The 27695-nt window shown below is 50.5% G+C and overlaps 1 protein-coding gene across 1 annotated transcript in view; it reads left to right on the top strand.

Moving 5' to 3' along the window:
• Nucleotides 1-27695, top strand: part of LOC105450483 (protein groucho-like) — a 70573-nt gene that overhangs the window by 23936 nt on the left and 18942 nt on the right. The window contains exons 4-6 of the mRNA XM_011690335.1: nucleotides 3833-3877; nucleotides 19901-20038; nucleotides 23756-24035. Of these exons, the coding sequence (XP_011688637.1) occupies nucleotides 3833-3877; nucleotides 19901-20038; nucleotides 23756-24035 (463 nt within the window). The remainder of the gene's footprint in view (nucleotides 1-3832; nucleotides 3878-19900; nucleotides 20039-23755; nucleotides 24036-27695) is intronic.

Below are 27695 nucleotides of genomic sequence, written 5' to 3'. Positions count from 1 at the left end.
GGGGGGGGAGGAGGAGAAGCGTTACGCCTTTACGACTCTTTCATGTAATTGTCGAGCTCGTGAACTTTTACGAGCGCGCGAACCGCGAGCGTGCAGGCGGGAGAGAGAAAGAGAGACCTGGTCGCGAGGAAGCACTTCGTTCGTCGCGCTCGGCAATGCCACTCGATACATTTGGCCCGAGTTGTTACGCTTCGTGTTTCCGCTCGCGAATCGCACGCTAACTGCGGGCGCGATATACTCTCGCCGCCGCGCCGGTCGAGTGAGATACTGTAAAACGTTTCTATTAAGTACGGAAATAGTGCTGGAGGTGTATAAGAACGCGTATACGCGAGAGAATTAATTTCCCCGTATATGCGATACGATACGTCGAGGCCCGATTTGCTGAGTCACTTCGTACAGCACGAGTTACACGAGCGCAAACACGGACTGTTGCCAGTCGTACACGTAGGCTTGCGGTATGTTCTTGATTAAGCCGATTCGACCGCGGAGTAACGAGGTTGCATCGAGGACGAAATTTGCAAATCGTACACGATCAGAGACATCGTCGTTGCCTAAAGAGTTATATACGTTCGAGAATGATTTTCATTGCGAGACGATGAAGGGTACGATAAAGGTTTCTCTCTCTCTTTCTCTACGCGAGAGGGGACAAGCCAGCACGTTCTTCGTGGGGTAGATACCGATCGTGATCGATATCATTTGGCTGCTCGTGAATTGAAAAGAGATTGCGCCATTCCAGAGTCGTTTTCGCGATTCAATCGGTCACGATTAGAGGTGACTTATCCACGCGGAGTAAGTTTTCAGTTAATAATTCAACCCGAATCTTCTCTCGAACTGTTTCTCGAACGAGAGAGAATTTTATACGAACTTGGAGGCTAAAATTATTCTCGATCTCGAGAAAAGATGAGAAGAAAAAAAGATTTATTGTCCAAAAGCACCGAAATGCTTCGTCAGTTTTTAACATAAAGGAAAAATTGCGCGGTGCAACGCGTACAGTCGTGGACAGATCGCTTGCGACACTTTTTTTTTAATAGGTTTTTAATGTATCTTTAATATGCATAATATATATTTTATATAGGTATCTAATATTTTGCAAATGCGAACCACGATGTACTATCTTTAGCCTAGACGACAGTATAACACCAATCGTGGTTCGTATTTGCAAAATATTAGTGCGTTTTGAGACCTATAAATAAAAAGTGTCGCAACCGATATGTCCACGATTGTACATACATAGAATATCGATACTATGAAATATTCACGGTTACTATGTAACGTTCACGCCGCATCGAGTTTACGAGTGGCTTCATTCCATTATCGTAACCGACTGTCGCTATTCACAGTGTTCCTTGACTCGCATTAGACATCTCGACCGCAAGAGTGGCGTTTCCAGTCTCGTGATAATTAAGATCCCGATCTCTCCGACGGTCTCTCTCCGTCAGTGAAGTCTATTAATTAAAGACCAATTGCTTCGTTGGGACGGTCTCCAGTGGCGAGACGATCTTCGTGTAGCTTGCACTTCTTAACCGTCTCTTTCTCTTTCTCTTTCCGGCGAATCCGGCCAAAATGCACGGAGGAGGAGGAGGAGAGGAATTATTTCGCCGAATTATATTCTCGACAATTAAATTACAAAAAAAAAACGATTTGTAATTAATTTTCTGTTAGTAGAGAAACTCGATGATAAAAAATGGAATACACGTCATTGGTAAATTTTTAATCGCTTTTCTTTTATTTTGTTCTCGACGTTTTAATAAAGTTGATGTATTTAAACATAATTACATTTCACTATATGCTGCAACATAAGCTGCGAGCTTTCAACGAAATTATTATTTTCGCAAGAACAGAGCCGATTGAAATATACATTTCGCGATTTATTGATAATGCTCGCGAGCGCGAATGTAATAAAAATATGGGCGGATTAATTTATATTTAAAAGCGGGAGCGTGCGCGGGGCCAAATTTCTACATTTATATTTTCTATATATACATTGTAGCGTTCGCAATTTACAAAATAATCGTAATTTCGAAGATAAACCGCGCCGAATGAATATCGAATTATTAAAACAAACGGGTTTAATTAATCGCGGCCTGTCCGAAGCAGGTCCGTAAAATATTCATCCAGACGAATTTGCCCGCGTTTGAAGTATTAACGGTAATTCTACCGCATTGCGAAATAAATATTACTGGTGTCGTTAAAATCGTAACGTAACGTCGAGAGAACATTGCGTTCGAAAGCGCGCGAGAATTGTCTTCTTCGGGTCCGCGCGCGTCACGACGTCTATCGGCGTTTATTACCTTACGCTCCCCCTCGTATATATATGCGTGAAAAACTCTAAACCGACTGTCGTAGCCGCACCGATATATTAAAACGCGGTTTAGTACGCTCTTTACGATCGCCGGGCAATAAAGCCCGTTTTCACAACGGTCGTTGATTCCGCCGGGGAATAATGCGGCGACTATATTCAAGACGCTCGTTAAAATCGCGAACTGCCGGATTTTCTCTCTTTTTCCCTCCTTGGCCGATCGTCGTTACTTATAATACTCCGTATTCCCACCCACGTGCATGCGTCGGTATGTATCGCGTCGATACAGGAGTGCAATGAATATGGGCTCGCGGAGGGAACGGAAATGCCGCGCGAAACCGCGCTACCAACGGCGACGTTTTTACGCTAAATACGTATGAGCGCCATTCGCCGCCGTCGCGAATCTTTTACGATCAGAAATCCCATGCGTGCGAAATGAGAACCGCTGTTCGGTAAGCGAATTAGTTAAAGCCAGCCCCGGCTTGAGTCTTGTACACACGATGTAGAAACGATGTTACGAGAAACCGGTCTTTGGTCGACACGCATACGCACACGTGCAGCACTCCGACGGCGTACGCGCGCGCACGTACAAGCCTTTTCTCCCTCTTGGGGAGAAGGAGAAGAACGAGAGAAAGAGAGAGAGTGAGAGTGAGAGAGAGACAGATAGAAGGGAGAGGGCCGCGCTCCTTTCTCATCCTCGTCTTCGTTTTTCTCATTTTCTCGACGCGCTTATCCCTCTTACCGGCTGACTGCGGTCTCGCATTACGGCTCAATTTGGTCCGCTTTTCGTAATCTCGTAATCTCATTTGATCGATATAATCTCAACCCTGCAATCGCGAGGCGAGGCCCTTAAGGATCCTCTCCGCGAGGCGCTCCTTCCCGCACACAGCCGCGTCATTACGGATTCGAGCGGCATCTTGGTTTGCGAAACTCGATAATTCGATTAATCCCACGGAGTGGCTTCGCGTTTTATTCGACGTGATATTTATACGCCCATTTCAATTATTTGTGCTCGCGGATCGTTACGCGCAAAAATAACACGTCGAATAGAGTATACGACGAATCTTTTCGTCGTCGCAATGAAAGATAAAATCGATGTTCACTTCTACAATTCGTGAACACGTAGGTATACCTAGATATATGCGGCATTGCATTCGTGGCGCAAATTTAACCGAATTTTCTTAGCTTTCCGAGAGAAAGAGAAGATAGAGAGAGAGAGAATAAACGGGAATTTTACACGGTAACGTTTTCGGGATAGGATAAAATGACAAAGCCGTAACGTAAATACGAAAATTGGATTTCGTGTGAGCAACCTTCCGGCAAAGTTCAGCTTTTGCATGAGAAAGTCGGCGTTACGCTGCCAGTTCACGCACGCATCACCTTACGCTTAACGTCGACGTGGCTTCGTTAACGAAACGCATATAACGATGTAGCCTATACGCAACACACTATACGCTTATACTAATTCCGTACTAACATCCGTAATTTATGTGATTACCCGTTCTAATCTGTCTGTTTCATTTACTTTTGCAGTATTACGAGATGTCGTACGGGCTTAATGTGGAGATGCACAAGCAGGTAAGGGAGATAGATTCAGTTTCCGCCTACATTATTTTAAGTACCTCGGAAATGCGGCGAAGAAAACGACACCGTCGTGATCGATACGCGACGTCGCGTCGGGTCGCGACGGTGATTTATTAATCGCCCAGTTGGCACGCGTCGCGCGCAGCTTTGGGCTTTAATCCAAAATTAAAGGGCCGAACACGAGGAGAAAGCCCCGATTACGGGGTGTTTGCGACCCTCCGGGATCTTAGCTATTGAATAAATATGTAAACAAGGTAATAACATGCAAATAGCTAGCGCGACCGGTGGGGGCGGGGAGGAGGGGATGATTCCCGCGCCATTGCCTCTTGCGCAAAACCTTGCGCAATGAAAGAAAGCAACCTAACTCGACTCTCGCAGACTTTTATTAAGAACTACCCGAGATTACCCGTGCTTTCAGAAAGCACTCGGGGCCGAGTCGTGAAGCCCTCTACTTCTTTCCGCACGTTGCACGTACAAATCAAATGATACTCGTAATTCTTTATTTTTTTCTCGTATACAGAGCATCGTCGAACGTCTACGTATTGTTTTTGAATAATAAGAAGAAATAAAAGTGTCCCTCACATTTTTTCGAGAATCTCCATTACAAAGATTTTCGTAATCAAGCTCCTTTTGCATCGTATATCCATATTCATCGGTGACGGGGGGGGGGCTTGTTTGAATTTTTTTATCTTCTCGCACGTGCGTCCATTGACGGCAACCGAAACGCGAAGCATTTGATTTCATCTTCCCTCGAAGCGCGGTCCGTATTTCTCTCTTTTTACGACGAGAGAAAGGTGGCGCCCAATCGAATAAATTAGGATCGACGTAGGGAGGCTCGCGAGGTGGGAAAGGAGAAACGCGTTAATCGGATCGAGGCAACAAGGCTCGTATCTCTTAATTATAGGACGCGTCTGATCGAAGTCAAACGCCCGCCGGGGCGGGCTTGCAGGCGCTAAGTCTTGTACGGATCAAATCCCCGCCGAGGGAATCGCATGCTTCTTGACGCGTTGTTATCCGCGGAATGGATTTTCGATCCGCCGATCCGCGCCGCGCGCGCGGAAGGTCTGCAGTGTGAGATATCTCGTTTTGAACACGCGGCAAAGTACAAGTGAATTCGTCGGATTATCGACGCAGCCGGCAATATCGACGACGTAGCTCTCGAGTGTCCTGGAGGAGGCATTCTGTACACGCTATCGGACAAGAATCTCGATCACGAATTCCGTAGAATAAATGGCGATCCCCCTACTTCTTCGCCTACTTCGATATTCTCGTCCCTCATCGACTCCGCGCTCCTCCATAATCTATCTTGGGACGTGGGCGTGCAGCGACGAGTAATGCTCACGTTTATTGAATATTTAGCAGCTGAGCCCGTTATTTCCTTCATCCCGCCTCCACCATCCCCCTCCCTCCTTCGTCCGTCTTTGTGTCCCGGCTATTCTTTCCGTCTCCTCTCCTTTTTCCGGCAGGATGCGTCCCTCAAATCATGAATAAGACCTCGTGTTCAGCCTGCACGTCGGCAGGTCTGCACGGAGCCATGCAGTAGCGACGCAAGTCAGGTAGCAGCTTGCTTATCTCTTTTCCTGAGCGGGTATTCAATCGAGCGACGCTGTTGACGCGTACGCGAGTATTTTAGATATGACGTGACTGGAGAGATCAAACAGCAATTACGCGAATCAAGTGTATTTGTTTAATTTATTTATTTTCGTGAATTTGCATTCCACGTCACTTGTTCGAAAATTGAGCAAAAGTGGATATCTGCAGGAGAAATGTATTGTTCAGCGAAGAAAAAAAAAAGGAAAATATCACAGTACGTAAAAGAGTGCGCAAATGGAAAAGAAGAAGGCGAATTCTATTCTGGGGAGACCGCGAACGGCGATTTTTCTGTATGATCGAAACGTGGATTTCCGCCTGTAAGTCTCGCAGAAAAGTTACGTATTAAGGTTGAATGAAGAGCATAACTCTTTCAAGACTTCCTTCACGGGAAGGGACATTCGTGGCGCTATACGCGGAGGTACAAGTATATACGCGAGATATACGTACCGTGTGAAATGTGGTATCGGAGCGATGGAATATAAATTCCGATAGGAAATCGCAATACGATCGTGTCGTATCCGCCCGTTTTATGCTCCCGATATCCTCGAGATAAGCACTTCGAGGCGGCACTCTGAAATACGACGTGACGGTCTCACTGTACTTTTCTGGATCGGAATGACGATTATTATCTGCTGTCACTTTTAATTCGGTTACGATTTATCGCTTCTGGTAGCACACCGGACGCGGCGGCGGCGGGGATTTATTATTATCGGGCGGGCATTATCGCGCGCGCGCGATTTACACGCTCGTATACGCGCGCGCTGCGTACACGATCAGCGCGCGTATCCGGTATCTCATATTTATAAAATCGAAATGCCGCGCCGCCTCGTCGACACGCTCGTAGCTCCCGCCACGCGGGTATCCGCGATTAATAACCGGCCCCGCGCGTTTATAACGAGACCGGGCGTTGTCGCGGGAGCGCGCCATGGAAATAAAACGAGAAAAAGCGCGCGCGGACGAGAATGAATAACGGATCCGGCGACGCGAAAGAGCAAAATATCGCGGGCACCCGGGAATTATCGGGTGTTACATTAACGCGCCGACGACGACCGGTTCGGCAAGTGTCCACGCAGCGCGAACGCGTCCGTTCTCCCTTTCTCCCTCCTCCTCCTCCTCCTCCACCCCTCGCCCTCCCCTACGTTCTCCCTGGAGGTTATTAACGTCGCTAATTCTCGGCAATTACTGTCATCATCGTCAGCCGTCTCTGACCGCAACCGAGCTGTTACGTTTTCCTGTTACACCTGTACGATAATCATTGTCAACCGGAATCACGCTTGCCGGATAGTTTATGGATATATCGCGCCGGCTATATAAACGCCCCCGTCGATCCGGGGAGAGGGGCAGTTCTTCGATCGGCCGTATAATACGTGAATTAATAAGGTAATCGGCACTGTGTGCTGCTCATTTAATATCGGATATTATAGGTGCGGATAGTAATTATCGATCTTTGAAGGATCGACGTCAAGAGCGCTTACAGTCGCGCGAGAAGGCGCTTAAAACGTAATCGATGCGTCTCGTTACCCGCGAGAGAGAGTGTCATTTTTCTTATCGTAACATCTCGGCGCCGCCGGAGCGGCCGCCGGCGTCGAATTGGGAATCGGGGGCGGGTGGAGAGGGAGGGGGGGGGGGTTACATCACGACGGGTATACAGTTTGATTTTGACCCGTTTCGTCGTACATCGTCGGCCAATGACCACGCGCGGTCGCGCGCGTTCCCCCACGTTTTTATTTGCAGGAAGCGATGCGTATTGTAAACGCTTTCAGGCATTACTCTCGATTTTACTAACGCTATTACCGGCGATTCCGCAGCTGCACGTACGTGTCGGGGCAGTCGGAAAATTCACGCATGAAAAGTATGGGCGGCCACCACGAGTGATTCGATTTCGTTGTTTTGTTCGATTCGCTGGTTCGCTCCCCCTCGCGCGGCGCGCTCCATTCCCCCGGCGCTTGTCTCTCCCCTTCCCCTCCCCCTTCTTCTCCCTTCCCGCCGCCCCTGCCACCACCCTCCCTCCCCCCCGCCGGTTGTCTCTCCATATCCATCCCATATACAGTACGCTCATTATTCATTTATCGGTTTAACGAGCACGTCCGCGATAAAGCGTCGCCGAAATATCGATATCGGATGGTCAATACCCGCTCGGCTCGCTCGGTCCCTTGTTTGGCGCGTGCTCCACCTTTCACTCGGAAAAACAAAAGATCCGGCCGATCGCGATTTCCGTATCCGGCGTATCCGAGACGCGTATACGCTTTCCACCCGTTATCGAGATAACGATTGACAGTCGCGGGAATTGTCGAGAGATTTTTGAGATTTGTCGAACAAACGAAACGTTTAACGTTCGTAAAATTGTACGCCTCTATTTTTTTTTTTTTATCGAGAACGCTGGGCGTCGCGTCTGGGGGGGAAAAAAAATACGCGACGCTCGAGGAATCTCGTTGGGCGCTTCATGAATAACTTCTCAAAAGCGTCCAGTAGCTCGTCATCTCTTGCTCGTGAGGGAGAGCAAGAGAAAGGGAGAGAGAGAGAGAGAGAGAGAGAGAGAGAGAGAGAGAGAGAGAGAGAGAGTGACTGCGCGAAATGTGTGCGCGGCCGCCGCTTTTTTTCCCGTTTTTATTGTGTCTGCAGTGCCACTGGTTTGATCGGTCGGGCCGCGCCAGGTGGAGGCGGAGGAGCAGATGGTGATTGAGAGGGAAGCGGGCGAGGGACAAGGGAGGGTAAAGGGAGAACGCGCGCGCGGCGGGGGTGGTCGTGGGCAGAAGGGAGAAAAAAGAGGGCGAGTCCGGGCCGTCGCAACGAGCGGAGGAACGAATGGGACGTTGGTGTCAGGCGGGCGGACGAGGGGGGAGGGAGGGAAAGGGGGGTAGAACAGGGTGCCCGCCGGAAGGGGGAAACCCGGGAGCAGCCGCCGCCGCCACCGCCGTTGGGGGTGGATGGGTGGCGGTGGTTGACGGTGGGGACGCGTTGGTGGTGGCTCGGCGTTGGTTCGGGGGGGAGGGGGTGGAAGGGGGGAGGGAGCGGGCGGGAAAAAGCGAAGAGCAAAATTTGCTATCGGAAAAATCGAGCTCTCCACGCCACCGCCGCCGACCTCTCCGCACGCTGTGTGCTCCTCGCTTTTTCTCCCTCGACCTCGCCCAACCACGAGTCGCGATCCCTTCCGACCTCGCCACCAACCTCGCCCTCCCCCCTTCCCCTCCCCCTCGGGGGGAGCCTCCGGCGAGAGAGGCGTGTACGTCGCGTCGGTGTGAGTTTGACACGCGTTCGTGTGTGCCGTGCGGCTTGGCGGAGAACGGTTCGCAATATGTGCACAATAAAATATACACAGAAATGTCTACTACTCTCGCCTCGCACTCCCGTGTCTACGTCCTCCTTTTCTCGGTGTCGCGAGAACGCGCATCCGCGGGGAATACAGGCACGACGTTGTACGTATGTATACGTGGCGCACGTATACATAGGGTGTACGCCGGCCGGGTGTGTGCTTTCAGCGTAGGAATCCGCGATATCGACGCGGGGGGTTCCATGTACCCGATACACACGTCCTCCATGCTCGCGATCTCTCAACACGATAAGTTCTTTCAACCGGCACCGCGGCTTCAGATCCTTCTCTTTTTCCACCGCGTGCACAATACGCGCGCGCGCGTATGTGTGTGTGTGTTATGTGCACCTTTTTCACCCCCGCGGATAAGAGGGATGTTGCTCGGAGACGTCGCGATCCGCGGATGGTTTTATCTGCAGCAAATGGGCTTCGCCGGCATGAGAGTGTCACGCGAATCGAATCACGTCCTTTCTCTACGACGCGAACGGAAAGCCGAGTAACTTACTCGGACTTACTTGGGTTTGAGACTGGTCCGAGCGAGTGGTCCAGTTTTATCGGAAACAAAATTTATCTTGCGTGTACGATGCGAATTTAGATCCCCCCCGACGGTGATTCTCCTTTCCCCTTTCGCGATACGCGCGAAACCTTAATCGGCGTTAACGGGCTTGTCTATACGCGATACGAGTACTGTGCTCGCGCAAAAATTCGCGCACGTACTTGCGCCGGTAATGTCTGAAGTAATCATAGTACAAGCGCGAGTACACACGATACGCGACCGCGGGCGGTCATGAATTTTTATCACTCCTTTCTCTCTTTTTCCCTCGTTTCGCGCTCACGTCACGATTCAAGGTTCCGGGGGAGCTCGAGCGAAACACGGAGGAATACGCTTAATTCTCGCGTCTCCAAATGGGCACTTAAATTTCTCGCAGTAAAACCCGCGGTGCTGCGGGGAATAGCCGAGCCGTTAACTCGGCCGTGAGGGGAAACGGAAGGTTTGCCTTTGCGGAACGGAGAAAGAGAGAGAGAAAAGAGAGAGATGCTCTATCGAGGTCTCTCGCGGGATTTAAGATCCACGTAGACACTCTCGCGGCCGTTCTCTCTTCCCCCAGCAAGGGCAAGGGGGGCGGGTGTAACTACCTACTACTAGCTCTGATGTCGGTGGCGACGGCGGCGGCAGCGGTTGGGATCGCTTTTATCACTCGTACATCTTTTACGACTGGTCCCCGGCTCCTCTCGCGTCGGGGATCCTGCCTCTTCTTCTCGCGCCTCTTCGCGTCTTTCGCGGCATGTTTTCCGTGCCCACGCTGTTGTAAGCGCGCTGTATTTAAACCGCGAGTCGTAAAGTTTGTCCGACGCGTGTATACCGCGCCGTGTGCAGGTGCAGCAGCGCGGTGGGTGGTCCGGAGGAAAGAGAGACGCGCGGAGCTCGCCTCCATTATCATCGTCTCGAGCTCTTAAGAGCTCCCATCCACGAGTCGGTCGCTATCTTTATTTAGGCCCTCATCTCGATGGATGCTGACTGCGCGCGTGATAAGGCCACATATGTGTACGTTTCTCTTGCGTCGTTGCGCGCTTTTGATTGCGCGCGTATCGAAAGATTGTATAGGTACGTCTCTCTGAAATCCTCGTTTGCCAACGGAGTAAACTATAACGAAGTTAAACATGTTTGGTAGTCAAACATGTTTGATAATTAAACATGTTTGGTAATTAAACACAATCGGTATTTACACGGACGTTCAAACCGTGTTCTTGATATCGCGTGTCCCGGAAAGTAAACGTGAATATATACGCGCGAGATAAGAAATTTCCGCTGGCCGACGTTGCTGGGCTCGCACAAAAGGAGCGTATCGGGTGTGCGAATCTAATTTGCGCCCGGGGGTATAGATTGGCGACGTTACACTTCCTTGCGGGTATGTTTACGTGCTCGCCCTACAGCTCTGAGGTGGCAGCGCCCGAGCCCTCCTTCGCCGGCTTTCTGCACAGCCCCCGGCACTTTTATCGACGCCGGAACGTTAGCATTATGCCAGCTATCAACGAGAGGGTGGAACGAACACCCTCGAGCCCTCTTGTGCTTAGGGGTGTCGTTAAGAGAGATCGTTCCCTTCGCCTGTTTTACTATATATATATATATATATATATATTTATATATCTCACGTTTCTCTTCCGTTTTTGCACCGTGCTTGTTCTCAATGAACTAGGGCGGCTGTTAGGGCGTCGGAAAAAAAAATGTGTCATTAAACCCGTGATTTTCATCGCTCGTGCTATTTATTTTGCTTCCTGAAGTACTTGCGCAGCGTTTCAATCTTAGTAAAAAAAAAAGAAAAAAATTTCCTATTTCTTGGCTAATAACAGATATACACATATATTCGACAAATTTTCGTAGAACTCGCTGACTTGATGGTTTGAATTTCGGATTCGCCTGCTTAGTACACAAGATTTATCTGCTTAGGTACACAATGTGTTTTATCTCCGTTGTAGTTTATTCATTCATCCCCGTGGTGTTTACGGCGCGGCCGCGTTAAACCGCGCGATTTTGGTATCTCTCGTATCCGCGGAAAGAGTCGGTGAGGAGCGGGCGGGGGGGGGGAAGAAAGGGGGGGAAGGAGAGAGGATGGGAGGCGTAAGAGGGAGGCATAAAGGAAACTGGCGCGGTTAATCGCCGTATCATATGACTGAGTAATTGAGTCTGCGAATTGCCGGAGGCAGGTTCCACCGAGCTCCGCTCGGTCTTCATCTCGCAATTAGCGTTAAGTTAATTGTACTTCCTGCGCGAGCTAACCCCACGGTCGGACGGCCGCTGGGCGGGGAACGGAAGGGGGAGGAAGGTCTTGTTTTCCCCGGCATTCGCCGTGCCGGAGAATTACGAGGGTCGCCCGACGACGATAATTTTCTTGGTGTTTCGGTGGGTGTGCCGGGGGCGGTCGTAAAGTCAAGTCGGCAATGCGGATTGCCGTCGACGTCGTCGTCGTCGTCGTCGTCGTAGTCGTCGTTGTCGTCATTGTAGTTGTTGTTGACGACGCCGTGGCGAATGCATCCGAGGCCCGAGGCGCCCAAGCGTCACGGTGAGAGAAGTGCCAAGACACTGGCTGGCGGAATGAAGAGGAGGAGCGGGCGCGCGCGAGGCAAGGAGGGACTCTTAACGAGGCGTCTTAACGGCGTCCGCAGGGTAGGGCGAGACCCTGCTCGCTGCCACGGCACTAATTTGCTCGCTTTGCGCCGCGACGGATGTCATTCAGTCCCGTTCTCGACTCCGCGTTGATTACCGCAGTCGCGTTTACATTTTGAGACGGGCGTTGTGTATGTATGTATGTATATGTACATGCGCGACTGAGAGAAATCGATCGTTCGTGCGATTCGATTATAAACGAAATCTCGAAGAAAATTTAATTTCGACCTGCGTTCTGTATACTTATTCGAGGATAATGCGTTAATCGCGGGAGTTGGAAATCGACTGCCGATGGAGGCAATCGCCAAGTCAAAGACACGAATCGGCTGGTTCAATGAACGAAGACACGCCTCCGCCCGAAATTCGCTTCGTATCAATAATAGCGAGCTGTTAGAGAGGGTACTGTACACACAGCGAGACTCGTACTCGAAAGGGTTGGAGAGTAGGAGGTCGGTCGGCCTCGGCGGCTAGTCCGTTAATGTTTAGCGCAATCAGCGATAATGGCGGTCTATGGCGCGTTTAATCAAGGCAGTAGCCCGTTGCGGCTTGCGGTTCGAAAGCGGACTGCCCCTCGGCAGGGTGCAAAGGAAAGGGTCAGCGGCGGCGGAGGGTGAGAGGGAGACGGAGGCAGAGGGAGAGAGAGAGAGAATAGGATACTGACCGGTAGAGCAGAGAGGATAGGACATATCAGGTGGGCTTAGTGGTCTCTACCGGCCCCACATTGCTTCGACCAGAGAGTGACCACCGTATATATACGTGCACAGAGCCACACGAATACGTTGCTGCGGTCGGGATTATCAACTGTGCCTCGTTCTCGCCTCTCTCTCTCTTTCCCTCCCTTCCTCTTCCTCTCTCTCTCTCTCTCTCTCTCTCTCTCTCTCTCTCGCAGCTTTTCTTCGCGACGCCAGGATCCGGCGAGTAAACGCCGAGACGAATCCCTGCGCAATGACAGGTCAATCCACACACCGAAGCTTAAATATTAAACATGTCGCATCTTGCTTACTGCGAGTTCTTTCGAGACGGTTCCTGCTGCAGTCATCTGCATGATGGGAGTAGCGGCTTTCAGCATCCTTTTAACAGCTCGTTCGTACAACCCTCTTCATAGTTGAGTCAAAGTTCGCTGCTACCGGTTATTAGCTGTCTACCATCGTGGCCACACGCGCTCGTGTGCGCGCGTGTTTCGCATCGAGGAGATGGGTGCTCTGCACGTTTAATATCCTGAGTGCCGCTAATTTGTCGACCGTAACCCACTGACACTCGCTGATCGATCGCTCAGCCAAGCCGCTCAGCCGTCTACCATCGTCGTGTCGCGAAAAGAGGGTGAGAGTCGAGAAGTCGGGTAATTAGATACGCGAGAAGTAATAGAGAAGCTTTTCCCGGTTTCTCGCTCGCGCAAACCCGCCGCGTAAGTTTCCGCATTCTCGGCAAATATTCGTTTTTACGCCACGCCGTTGGGGGAGGGGGTAAGGAAGAGCCGGGGATGGTGGTGTAAGTGGTGGGTAAACCACTCTCGCGCGGTTACTTCGTTATTCCGTGAATTGTCGGAGGATCGAGATCCCTGCGCATCCTCTTCCACGTCTGTAGAACGTGTCTGAAAACGACTCCGGCCACCCGGTAGATCCTTGGTATCGCGCGAGATCGGGACACTCTCGAAGGAGCAGCAGGGGCCAAGAGGGGCGGAGAAACGGGAAGGATGGATGGAAGCTCGAGTGCTGAGACAGCACTCCGACGTTCAAACATCCAAACATCTCGATCTTTCGGGGTCGGGCCGTCTGTGTTGGGTCTCCGCCTTGCCGAGCTGCTGCTGCTGCTTCTGCTGCGACTCGAGTACCACTTATCCTTCTCTCCAGCAAGCCTCCCCGTCCCTTTCTTCGTTCCACCTCTCGTCGGCTCAGAGAGATCTCTAGCCAGAACCCGAAGTCCTTTCCGTTCTCACCCTCTCTTCCTCTCTCTCTCTCTCTCTCTCTCTCTCTCTCTCTCTCTCTCTCCCGTCTTTCTGGTATCCCGGCATTTCTAGCGCAACGATGTAGCTGGTGACGGCAATACCGACTGCTAGTGGCAACAACGACTTCTCTCTCTCGGGTCACACACACGCCATACACACGTACACACCGCACACATTCTGTAGCAACGCTCCGTGTTCACGTTTCACGTACGTCTCGTACACACGAGCTGTGGATGTTCCCCGAATTGCGGCTACTCCAAGTCACCCCCTCGCCCGCCCTCGTTGCGCGACCACGACGAACCCCGAATTGATTGTAGCCTGTTTACCCTCGAACGTTCGCGCACAATGTTCTCCCTCTCGGTCCTCCGCCGTCTCGTCGATTGCCCCTCTGTTTTCGGAGATTGGCCCGAGCTGTGTTCGCAGGAACCGTCTCCGTCCACGAATTCCGTACACGACAATCCGATCGTCAAAGTGGAATCGTATTTTACGATCTCTGACCGAAGTTGAATGAATCTAGTTGTACTAAATAAAAAAAAAAGCTCGTATTGCGAGAAAAATTGAATTTCCGTTAAATTGTACTAGATTTATCATTGGCGCGGGCAATTGTTGATACAATACGTTGAAGTACGATCGAAGCTGGGAACCGCATCATCGCGACAGGCAATTGTACCCTTCAACTCGCGGTGCAACAACCGCCAACACACTGTACAGCCAGCGTATCATCGTCATTCGTAACCCGTTCGTTCCGATAACCCGTTTAACGGCAATTCGAGTTATTCGAGTTGGCGAGTTGGCCATTTTACGCGACGCCGTGATTTTCTCTCTCTCTCTCTCTCTCTCTCTCTCTCGCTCTCTCCCTATTTTTTTTTAAATTCGCGAACGAGATCATGCGTGCCGCATCGCGTTGCAGAGCGGGCGTGTGCAGCGACGTCGAGAGACGTGCGAAGCGTATAAAATTTCATCGCGGTCTCTCGGGTGCGTCCACCGCGGAAAATTAACCGAATGAAAATGGCGAGCTCCAATATTTATACAAGCAATTTCAGGCGTTGCTACTCTGCGACCGTTTCGCAACGCGTTCGCTCCGTGCTCGCTCGCTCGCGCGCGTTGCTCACGCGACTCCCGGATAAATACCGCGCGCGCGTGTTCGTCACGCGTGACACGCTGGGAAATCGCCGCTGGAACGATGTTGCGAGCGTATTTTTTTTTCCCTACCCTTTTTCCGTTTTCACCTTGCAGTCCGCGCGCGTTCTAATCGACTTCGCGATTCGGAACGCCGGATATTTTTGACGAGCGCGCTCGGCACGGGGGATATCGCGCGATCGGTATACGGCGGTATTAACGGATAAACGACGAGGCAGGAGGCCTCTCTCGTTTTGCGCCGCATCAAATCTCCGCTGTTACAGCGTTTGACCTATTTGTCAGTTAGCTTCGTGCACCGCCGTCGACAATACGGACGCGCGCGATAGACGGAACAAAAGACAGGGTGCATTATCGATTCTTTTCACGTCGTCGAGCGACGAACACGGCGGAAGGAGATGCTGCTACTGCTGCTGCTGCTGCTGTTGGATACGCGTTGTCTGGTTTCGTGACGCGATGAAAACTAGCTGACGCGACTCGCGATTGGACGCGGCCGCGGCGCGACGCTACGCGAGACGGAAAATTGATTTAATCTAACTTTCAGTGTAACAGGACGGCAACGATTCGAAACAACAGCGGACAATGAGTTTTCGGCTCTTTCGTATACTTTAACGGACATTTTATCCCGTATCCCACTCCACACTCCTCTTTCTCTATACCTCTAATCCACCCACCCGCGCGCTCGGGTGCGCACACACCGGCGGTCCGGCGTGTGTACACAGATGCGCGCGCGTACACACGGCCACATCCGGTATTCTCCGCAAGCCGCGGGGTATTGCAATCACGCGGACGTTAGCCGGGCTTTACGGGCCGAGCGAGCGAGAACCGCCGCCGGTGTGCAGGGGCTTACCAGAAACCAGGGAGTTAGCCGAACACGCCAGTTTATTTGCTCGCGCAGCATAATACCACCAAAGTCCGACGAGCAGCCGTTGGTTTACTCGTTAGCGCAAGTAACGGCTTCCGGTTAGTCGGCAGAGGTTGGCGGCGAGCATGGCTTTGTTGCCACAAACTCTGTATCTCTCTCTCTCTCTCTCTCCCTCTTTCTCTCTCTATTTATCTTTCTCTTTCTCTCTCTTATAATACTGGATGCTGACTCTTCGATTAAACATTTTCCAGCGTAGCGCGGAGGATAAAGTTTCGTCGTAGGATAGAGATGCGCGCCGCGCGCGATAAGAGATAAGAGATCGTGCTTCGACATTCGGTGCATAGTATAGAACGCAGTCGGATTTACGGAGGCCCACCTCCTCTCGAGGCAGCTTCGAGTATCGGATTATCGGCAGTATCGGGCCGGGCCGGGCCGGGGCTGGGCCGGGGTGGTGAAAGAGCATTCGGTTCACGTCACCGTTTTACAGGCGAGGAATTTTATCGACGGCACTCGGGCGCTTTGCATTTTCATGCCGTGAATGTTGCTGCCTGCTTTTAGACGTGCGCTATAGTGTTGTTTATATGTATGGGAGAGCGTCTCGGGGAGAGTGCCTGATTCCTTTTGAGAGAGACATACACACACACACGCGCGCACACACACATACACACAGGTGTGTGTTTGTAACCACGTGTCCGGGTATGTGCGAGCGCGCGACACAACGGCGGATGTTACGTGTGTGTGTGTTTGTGTGTGGAGCGCATGTGTGTACAGAGGGAAGAGAGGGATGGCACTTTGCGAGAGCTTCTTGCGGTTTTCGCGATATTACTGAGCCGGAGCATCTGCGTCTTCCGTTTCAGCGCACGTCGCGACTCCTCGTAATGTCATAGAGAACGCGGATATATGAAAAAGAAAAGGAGAGGTGTATATCGAAGATTTTCGAGAATTGCACCAGACTGTCGTGCGGCGCGGGGTTATTCCCGGTGTAACCGTGTTAGTTTTTCAGTAGTACCTCGCCTCGCGAAATCTCGCGCCGCCCTCGGTATTTCGATAGCGGATAACAAGCGTCCGCCGCAAGTGCTATTTTAAGGAAAAAGCCATTCGTGCTGTGAAAGACCCCGCTCGGAGTAGAGCAATCTTCGTCGGTCCAATTTGGCACGAGAGAGAAAAATTCATTCTCAGGGCGAGATTTTCATCTCTCCCCCGTGTGAAATCCAGGCCAACGAGAACACCGCGGCCAAAACTCGGTTTCTCGTTTCTCTACTTCTGCTCCGTTTCTCTCTTTCTCTTTCTCTCTCTCTCACATTTCTCTTACTCTCTTTCTCTCCTGGAGCGCGAGAGCAGTAGCGGAGCATCCGAGCCATTCATTATTTTCTTGGTTACCTCTCACCCGGGGAAAACTTCTTGGCAACGCAATTACGTTTGCGACGACTCCACCCCCGTCGTCGTCCCTCCCTCCCTGGAGCCGCTACCATTTCTCGCCCACAATGTCCTCTCTCTCTCTCTCTCCTCCTGTTCTACCACTCGCCTGAAATCTTCTGGTTCTAGTACCGCCGCAAACTGCCGTGCAGTACGCCAAAGTAGATGGGACTTTACCGCACGTTACGAAACATACTTCGCGTGTTATCCTTGCGAACAATACAAGTTCGAGTTTCATTGTGACAATGAGCCGTGTCATGTTCAGATGTCAATTATTAAACACGTTTAATCACTTTGTCATCAATTATTTCTTTTAAGTGACGACAAGACGGAAAATAATTAAAATTTTTATGAAAAATCGTAAATTTACAGAGAACCTAATTAATTAATCTATATACGTGATTCTACATATACATATGGAATATTACTTTTACGGAATTTTTGCTTATTCATATTCTCTTTCGGATGCACCTACAATGTACGTACACATGCACAAAACGTAGTTTTAAAATTCCGATGTTCCATAAAATTGCACGTTCTGTATGCCACATATCGCGCGCCTTTTGCACACTGCGTATAAACCTTCTTGCTCTCATATACACGATGTCTCGCGGATATAGCTCGACTCATTTTCGCGTACATTATAATTAGCGGCTTAATAACCAGCACTCCGGAGGGCGACGAGTAATTAAAACAGGTCCTCCTCTTTGCGTTCACTCTTTCATCTTCGTTCCACGTACACATGTGTACACATACATACATACATAATCGCCTCTCTCTTCCTCTCCTTTTCCTCCTCCTTTTCCTTCCCTCTCCCTTCTTTTTCGCTCGTTTGCCGAGATGCCAAGATGTACTCGAGGGAAACTTGCCAAGAATTTCAGTGGCCTGGCGATATTTCAATTAGCATCCGAGACTCGTTTAAGCAGCAGCGAAAACGCGTTGACGGAAGCTCGCGTTTATATCAACCGCCGAGCTCGCGGAGCTTATATTTTCGGGGCGTTCACGGGGAGTTAACCGGGGATGCGGCGGCAGAGGGGGGGAGGGAGGAGGGAGGGAACGAGAGAGGCACGTAGAAACCAGCGGTTTGCTTCCTGTTTTACGACGAATCGGCGGCTTCCGCTTCCGCGTCTCTCCGAGCGTGCGAATTCTACGCGTCGGCGGGGAAACGAGCGGCGGTGCCGTCGCTTTTGTTGAGGTAATTAAGTGATTTCATTTTCTCGACGAAAGCATCGAAAATGGTCCGCGCTCCGTTCCGTGCGCTGCCTGTTGATTCCGCGATAATTAAATGGAGTTTCGCGCTGTGTGATGTTGCGCCGTGTGAATAATTGTGCCGAGTTATCCGGCCTGGCGCGTAGATTTGTACGCGATTATCTAATAATGGGCTAGTTCGCTACCCTGTGTTTAGAAAAATTAGTAGATTGAAAAGAATGTATATCAGGAACGAGTCAAGAGAGGAAGTCTCACACATCGAGATAAATTATATATTAAAAATTGGATGTATAAGGAACGCGGCGAGACAAATCTAGTAGAAAAAAATGTCTCGAAGCGAAATAAAATGTAACGTATCCCCAATGTCGAGTATAACGTTGAGGTAAATCGGACTAGAGAGAGCGAAATAACGGTGTGTGCGCGCGCGCGCGCGCGCGAATGCCTCCGCCACTGTGGCAATCTTGCCTGGATTTAATTTAATTCCCGGCAGTCTCTTCCAGCCGGAGGGCGGTCGTAAACACCCTCGGTCGGTTATGCCGCACCTGCATCTTCACTCGTTTCCTTCGCGAGGGCGCGTTAAGCTAGCCCTTACCTTTCTTAACGATCCGGAACAAGCCGCCTGAGGGCCCCGGGCGCAGCAGACCCACGGTGGCATAGTGTCAGATCCAACACCCCTCCTGCCGTAATACGTGGCTCGTCGAGGGGAAAGCATTGCTTAACGAAATATTCTTTTTTATCGTCCCTTATTTTTCCTTTATACTTTCTCTTAATAGCTTTCTAATTGAGCAAGGAAAAAATAATATATAATACGAAAATGAACGAAGAAAAGTCGTGAACTGAATATTGTTTCATAATATCGAATTTTTGCATAATAATTTGTTAATCACTGCAATCCTCGCTGTTTATTCCGCGCATCTAACAACCTTTGTGGTTTTCCCTTGTATTAACAATTCAAAGGGTGGCAATGAATTTTATATAAATACACGAAACAAAGGAAATGAAAATCATTTATATCGTTTAATCGCACTTGCTCGTAAAATCCCTTTATCTGAGCGGCAAACATAATTATTTAATTGATTGTCAAATTGGTAATGTCGAGGTTGCTGAAATTTCCGACTAATAGAGAAGAGATTAGAAAAATTAAAACCTTGCATCATTCGTCGTCTCTAATTACTCATGCTTGTTTCGTTTTACATGCTGATTTGAGTAATTAATTGTAAAAAGTTTTCTCGCAGTTTTATGAATAATCTTGTTCTTCGCTTCTTTGTGTGTGTATTCATGTGTTGCGTCCCTACTACGCTCGCGAATATATATGATAATCTAACAATTGCGCAAAGATGTTTTTTAATGAATGCCATTGTAACTTTTCTTTCCAGACGGAAATTGCGAAGAGGCTGAACGCCATTGTCGTACAGATCTTGCCATTTCTCTCTCAGGATCATCAGCAGCAAGTCGCCTCGGCGCTCGACAGGGCCAAACAAGTGACCATGACCGAGCTGAACACTATTATCGGGGTGAGTGCACCGCCAATGTGTATAGCTTGTTGCAAAGATGGATCTTCCGCCGTCGCCGGCGCCGACGCCGATGTCGCCGGTGGAGTATCGAGTCGTCGAATCGCGCGACCCGACCGAATACACGGGGAACCGATTCACGTGCGCCCCAGCGTGAAAAGCATTCGCGGTGGGTGGAGAACCCCTGCGGGCACGCCACGGCTGGAAGCCGATGCACGTCCGAGGAATCCAAAAGCGGACGGGACGGATACGATCCTGGCGAATCCCGAATCCTCCTCAATATTGCTCGAGCACTCAATTTCCTCCCTATTAAGCCACCGGCTTCTCCAACCCCCATTTCGTTCTCTTCCTCCGTTGCTCCGTTCCGACCCCGTCGTCGCTCCGTCGTCCCCCCCGCCTCCGCCTCCTCTCTTCTCGATTCCCTCGCACCCTTATCCCTCGCCGCATCCGCTCTCACCACCTATACAGGCCGCGCCGCTTTCTCGCTCTCGCTCACCGAATCTTATCCGGAGTCTTCCCGCCCGGTTACCCAAGCCGTCGTCGGGGGAAGGGGGGGGAGGGTAGGTAGGTTATAGTGTTACGGTTCACGAGCGCCGACTAATCAGCATTCCAGCCACCCCTCCGTCTCCGTGCCTTCCTATCCGCACGGAGCCCACGGAGAAACTTCCACGGATCTGCGACGTTGTCGGGGTACGTGCGGCAAATCCTTAGCAGGATTCCGGAATGCCGCCCGTCTTAGTTTACTCTCTTCTCTTAAATCCCACCCGTGCTATGCCGGATGGATCGAATCGAACAAGCCGCGGGATAGATTCGCCGGTCGATTTCGCCGCGGATAGATAAGCCCGAGAAACGTAATCGTTTCGTGGATTATTTCGCAACGCGATATAGATATCGCGGTAGATTAGCTTTTCTTGGAAGATTCTCCTCCGCTCTTCCTTCCTTCCTTTCTTCCTTTTCTCTCTCTCTCTCTCTCTCTCTCTCTCTCTCTCTCTCTCTCTCTTGTGTAATAGCTATTCGAAACCGTTGTAAACCTTCTTACGAATGTACATGACGACGAACGGGATATCGCAGTTGTAAAGCTTCGACGCTGCGAATGATATTGGCTTACGCGTCTTCGCGGTAGACACCCCTCGCACCTGCATCGATCGCGATCCTCCTTGTGGCGACTGCTTACTTGATCGGCCAAAGACGCTTACGGAGTGTGTCAACGATACGCAATATAAGAAGGTTAAGACGATCCCCTTTAGATCTCTTGGCCGTAGCTTCGCGTCTAGTCGAGTCAGCAAGCGGCGACGGCGACGGCAACGAAAACTGCTGAGGACGAGCACTTGGCAACGGATGCAGGTGCCGCGAGATGTGTTTCGCACGAAGATTAAGACGCAGTAACTTTGTATCCGGAAATAAAGACGGAGATTAAAACGCGATTCAAATCGAGGAAGATTCTCGTGAAATAAAAAAAAATATCGCGTTTAATCAAGTTTGAAAAACAAGAAAGAAATATGTCAAAATATTTTATGCAACCTTTTTAAATTTCGTGAAACTTTCTTCGTGCATTCAGTGTATCTTTTCACCCATATTTCCTTGCTCGTTAGCAAGGAATTGAAAATCGGAATTCACACCTTTGGACGCCCTTCGTATATAATTTCGTTGGCGCCGCGACGTCAAAGCCGTTCCTGGCCCGATGCTGCGGTATTACGGGGAATCTCGGCACGAGGATGAGAGTGGTTTCCTGGCATTGGTAAGAGGGTAACACTCCGCATAGAAGTCGGGATCCGTGAGGATAGCAGGCTCCGGGTCAGGATTATTATCGCTATCAAGAGTGGAAACTCGGAAACGTTTCCTAGGGGCTTCCGACTTCCTCGATTCACCGGAGACGTTTCGCAGAAATACTGGCTTCGTGGACCGTAAAGCCGTTTTCCGTCTCTCATCTTTCTTCGTTTCTTCCTCTCCTCTTTCTCTCTCTTACTTCTTCCGTTCTTGTCTCATTTCCTCTCTCTCTCTCTCTCTCTCTCTCTCTCTCTCTCTCAATCTCCATTCCTTCACACAGACGCGGCGTGGTGCGGCACCGGCACGCTTGCACACGTTTCCTCTGTTTGTATGTTTTGTGGGTGGCTCTGTTCAGACAGTCGACGCTCGACGCGAGGTTATTATATCGTTAAGCCATTTAATTATCTCGGCAAACTACTCCCCGGAATATATATTCGCCCTGGCCTGCCTTAACGAGTGTACATGGTTACAGGCGGGTGTGGGTGTACCATACCCTCCTCTCACACTCGCCGTCTGCGCACTATCCTTCCTCCTCCTACCTTTCTCTCTCTCTCTCTCTCTCTCTCTCTCTCTCTCTCTCTCGTGATTACCTACTCTCCGCCAGTCTCGCCTCCGCACCATGATCTGCGAACCGTTAAAACGGCGTTGAACAGATCCACAATTTGTCTGGCGGCTTGGTCCAACTAACGAGGAAACTACGGGCGAGATACGCTTAAGATTTCCGCGAAACTTTTCGCCGGCGTTCATTCGTTCGCTCACTCGCTCGCTCGATATGGTAGAACGCGTAAGTCTTTCCACTTGTTTCGCAGTCTTTGATTTACCCGGGCGAGGTCGAACGCGGGGGTTACTCAAACTTGCCGGAGTTTACTCGGCAATTTGTATGCTTTGCTAATGGAAAGTTGCCTCCGTTGACTGTAACGAAGTGTATTTTCGCGTAACGGCGGCAGCGGCTGGCAGTGGCTGGCAGTGGCGAGAAGAGAGAAATTCGCAGGCAGAGAGAGAGAAAGAGAGAGCCGGGGGAGAGAACGCGCGATCGTGACTGGAATTAAGCGGAGCGATTTTTCCAGCGAATTATCGTTGCGTTGCTTTTTGTTCGCCCCCTCGCTGTTTCCCTGTCTCCTCTCGCAGAAACGAAATTGTTTGATCAATTATGACGGGTGAGAGGGAAAGAGAAAAGAGAGAGAGAGAGAGAGAGAGAGAGAGAGGCGCACCATGTGCCGCGCTTTTAAATCCACGCGCGCTCGCTCGCTCGCGAGCGCGATTTTATTTGCTTATGCATTTGTCCGCGCTGGAAACGTGAGTTCACGTTCGGCAAACAGACTCTCCTAACGAAGCTGCGGCAACGTACACACCACACCGCCGTGCTAAACCGATAGCCCGTAAAAATCATTTCCGAACTTCTATTGAGCTTGGCTGTCTCTCTCTCTCTCTCTCTCTCTCTCTCTCTCTCTCTCTCTCTCGTCTCTCTCTCGTATAGCCACCAACGATAATATCGACGCGCTATTAAAGTTTTCCCCCATCCCACCCGTCCCGTTCAATTCCAATCTGCCGCGCTCTTAGCGATGATCGCCTCGATTCCCGTACATCGCGTTTTTTTCACGTCCTTCGCGGAATAATACCCGCTCGCTTTTATCTGGTAATTACAGCGGAAATACTTGAGAGGCACTGTTACGCGCTCTCGAGCCCGTTAATTGCCTCGCCACTTATTTAATCTAATCTACGGAACTTATCGAGATCCGTGCGATATATTATTCGCGCGTATCTATATGTACGTACACGCAAACATCCGTAATCTTCCCCGCGCCCTGTGCGATGCTTCGCGCGTATCTATCGACGTACGCGCCGATAGCGGCCGGCGATGTATCCTGATCGCGAGATAATAACGATCAGGTGAAGCCGATGAGTTGCGTAAGCGGTGTTATTGACACGCGAAATTTTTGCTCTTTGTTGTAGCAACAGAGGCCCGATCTGCCGAGACTCTTGCAGCAGATGCACGCCCAGCAACTGCCACCGGGGGCAGCGATGGGACCGCATCCGGGTATACCCGGGCTTCCTGGGTTGGGCCCAGGCGCGGGTATACCAGTCCCCACCTCGGCGTCCGCGGCGCTTCTCGGTTTGGGTCTCCCCCCAGGAGCGGCCGCCACCCCCGGTGGCACAGCCGCACATCCGCTGTCAATGCTGACGAAATCGGAACTGCATCGCGGTCAACCTGACGATCTCAAACCTAACGGAGGTAAGTCATACGAACTTCTCTTTTTATATTTTTAGGTCTTTAAATTTTTTTCAAACACATTCAGAGTATCCAAGATTTTTATTAAAAAATTTCGTAATATATATTTAATAAAATAATGTTTTTTAAGAGAGAGAGAATTTAGGTATAATCAGAAATCTGTTAAATTTTGTTCTAAAATTATGAGAAAAAGCGTCTGATCTTTAGACAAATTTTTTTCTTTCGTCAGTCGCTCGAAACGTGTAAATTCGCGTCTCTCTTGACGAGCGTGTAGGGTCAGACGCGTTGATAGAAAAGATTCGATTCGTGGAAGAGGAGTCCGTGCCCAGTCGGTTTCAATGCCTCGACTGTCACGCGCACTCAGCGACTCGCTCGCATGGATATTTCGCGCGCCAAACGATCCATTTAAACCGTCTCGTTCGCAGAACGGTTGCGCATCCAACTTCGTGCATCGTGTTTCGCGTAACTCGGCTACCTGCTGTTCAATCGCTTATCTTCGCTTCTGCGAGAACAGGCCGGTAAACCGATCCTCATGAGACGATACGTTGTTTTGCCGCGCTCGCCGTGGCTCGTATAATCTCATCGATGATTCAGCGATATACGCAGCGACGATGAACGTAAACACGATTAATCCGTCGAGAGCCCGTTGGTGTAATGGATGAAAATCGCTCGTGAGAGCGTTTTAAGAAGTGAGAGAGAGAGAGAGAGAGAGAGAGAGATCGCTCTTTGAGAGAGTGTATGGTAAAGATCGCTCCAAAGTCGCTGAAATTAAGCGGAATCTTTTCGCGCTATTTTAAGTGCGGTTTGGAACGAGCCGATGATGCAAACGACCGTGCTTAAACCCGAGAGAAGCTCCTGAAACTCTCGATCTTGACCTCGAGAATCCTCTCGGGTCTTAGTCCTCTCTCTCTTTCTCTCTCTCTTTCACGTTTCCTCTTCTCTTACATCTGTCTTTCTCGTTGGCACGTCATGCGACTGCAAGATCTTGGTTCGCGCTCTCGGGGGCCTCACGTACCGCTGACGAAGACGCGCCCGGCACTCCTTCAAACTTCTCTCCTCGCCCGCCTTTCGTTTCTCTCCTCACTCGCCCTTATTCTCGCGCGCTTCCTAGCGCTTTCCTCCAATGTCTCTCGCTCAGCGTGTCTCGTTCTAGCCACAGCCATCTCTCGAGAGAGCACTCAGAATCTCCTCTCGACACGAGTGTACTTCCACAACCCTTCCCCTTTCTCCGTCCGCTCCCCCCCTTACCACGCCCGACGCCCTTACTCGCTGTCTCTATTCCCTGATGGCCTCCACTCTGACCCTGCCTATCCTTTCCCTCGACTCGCACTCAACTAACTATGTTACTCGTATAGCCTCCGGCCGATTTGCTCTACGCGTTGTTTTGCGTTTTCCGAGACCAACGTCGGGGCCGTCGTAATGGGATATCCGTCGATCTTGGCGCAATCACTTTCACGGAAATGCCGCCGGTTATCTTAGAAATTTCGTTGTTACTGCGAAATTGCCGATTTGTTCCTATATATACCTATTTGCCGACGCGCGAATGTCCAGCGACGTGATGTATCACATACTATTTATTTCGCATGTATTTTTTTTCTTATAACTGTGTCCTTACAACGTGAACTCTTCGTCCTCTTTCCTCTTTCTTGCCGAAGCGTGAACACACGCGCTCGCTTCGCTCGGAGCAAAGAGGGCGTGAAAAAGCGCAGTCGAAAAGAACAGATCTACTGCAGTCTGCATTGTCAACGATCGCAGACACTCTTTTGAAAAGAGATTCCGCCGCCGAGACCGAGAGACGTGTAACGGCCCAGTATTTCTGTCGTGACAACTGAAACTTCTTCCCTTCTTTCCGGAACATTGCCCGGAGCGAATTGTTTCTACCAGCGCGCACGCGGCAGCCCCGTTTCTCGTTTTGTTCTTCCCCTCCGGCGGTTTTTCCCGGTCCCTTTTTCCCTCCCCCTCTCTCCCCAAAAACGACTGTATCCTCGGACATATCCGCCGCAATATCTGCCACCGGCTGACTCTGTGTGTGACCGCCGCGCTATTCCTTTTTACTCGTTCCGCAACGAGCCAGCCATAGTCTTTATGCTCGATTAGAAACCGATGTCGGTCAGTGTTGGCGTTGATAATAGCGCATTGATCCTCGCTCGATTTACTCCCAAGCTTATCTCCGCATCGCTCCTTGAGCGGAGAAGTGGGATGATTTTAATACGAAGCGGATTTTCGCTGAATAACTCGAATACTCGATAACGAGCCACTCTTTTATCTGATAATTTTCCGAGTAATGGGCGAGCTTGTCCTCCGGTACTTTCAGCGAGCTCCTCGTCCCAAGATGGGTGAGTGGAGATGCGAGCACGCGGGTCCTTAAAACGTCTCTCGGAAACACTCGACGACCTCTTCGCGCTTTAGTAGAAAATTATGCGCGCTCTTCCGCGTCCGTTTACGAGCGTGCGCGCGCGAACGCGAGCGTGTTAGTAGTCGAGTGAGGGAGGAGAAAAGAGTTTCCTGGCCGGATAGGAGGAAGGATAAAAGGGGGATGACGGGCATTAGCGGAGCTCTATACCCCCGTGGCGCGTGGAGGAAGGTAGGATACCGCTCTCGCTCCTTCTATCTTCCGAAACTGCTCCGCTTTGCACGCGTCTGCTCGATAACGACGTGAACGTGTATCCAGGATTTTAACCCCTGGAAACGACCCGACCTCCTCGGCCTCCTCCTCTCCACATTTTACGTCGGCTACCACCAGTACCGGGTGGTAGCTCGGAAAAATACGAGAAAGTTCTCCCGGCCCAACAAGGCTTTCCCCGGCTATCATTCCCGTTATTTTAACGGACTATATACAGAGGGAGAGAGAGTACATAATAATAAAATCACTCGTTCGCCTCGAGATGTAGACGCGGTTGATGATACTCGAGAACATTCAAACGCGGAAGCTCCAAATGGGACCTTAGGAATTAAGGTTTCATTGAGCGACGAAAATACGCGCTTTATCGTTGCAACTTATTACCGGAGGGAAGAAAAAAGAACGTCGTCTCAATATCGCCCGCGGTATATCGAAGCTCTGCGTCTCTCGCGGGCGTCGCGTCAATAAAAATATTTTATTTCCGCGGTGGTTAATGTCGCGAGAGAGAAAAGAGAGGCAATTTATGGTGGTCCCGGTGCACCAAGAACATAAACGGCTCGTGTAATTCTTACTTCGCAGTAGGACGGGTAACGGGTAGGAAAAAGATATCGTTAAGATATTTCCTACGAGACCAAAGTGTACCAACTGGCGCGGGGTGCGCGGGGAGATGGTAGAGAAGGAGGAGGAGGCTGGGGAAATCGAGCGAGGGCAAACTATGAACTCGGCTTCTCGAGGACAAAGCTTTTCCGTCTGGATTTTCTCCGCTCCCTGTTCCAGCCGGCTTTTCTTTTTCCCGATCTCTCCCGCATCTCCCCCCCCCCCCCCGTGCCGTCTCGGAAATCCTTGAGAAGTCTAGCTAGTCTCGCGCGCGCTCCTCCTTCTTTCCCCTTTTATCTGCTTCTTTCCGCGGAAAAGATTCCGTCGACATACCACCGACTCTATTCCCTTCGACGCTGTAATAATAATAAAAAACATGGCGTTCTCTCGTTCTGCCGGTGGATAGATCTCTGTCGAGAGTGATTTCACGGATTATCTCGGCGAGA

Source organism: Wasmannia auropunctata, unplaced genomic scaffold (genome assembly GCF_000956235.1).
Source record: "Wasmannia auropunctata unplaced genomic scaffold, wasmannia.A_1.0 LD336061.1, whole genome shotgun sequence".
NCBI lineage: Eukaryota > Metazoa > Arthropoda > Insecta > Hymenoptera > Formicidae > Wasmannia > Wasmannia auropunctata.
This window is presented reverse-complemented; position numbering and strand designations above follow the sequence as displayed.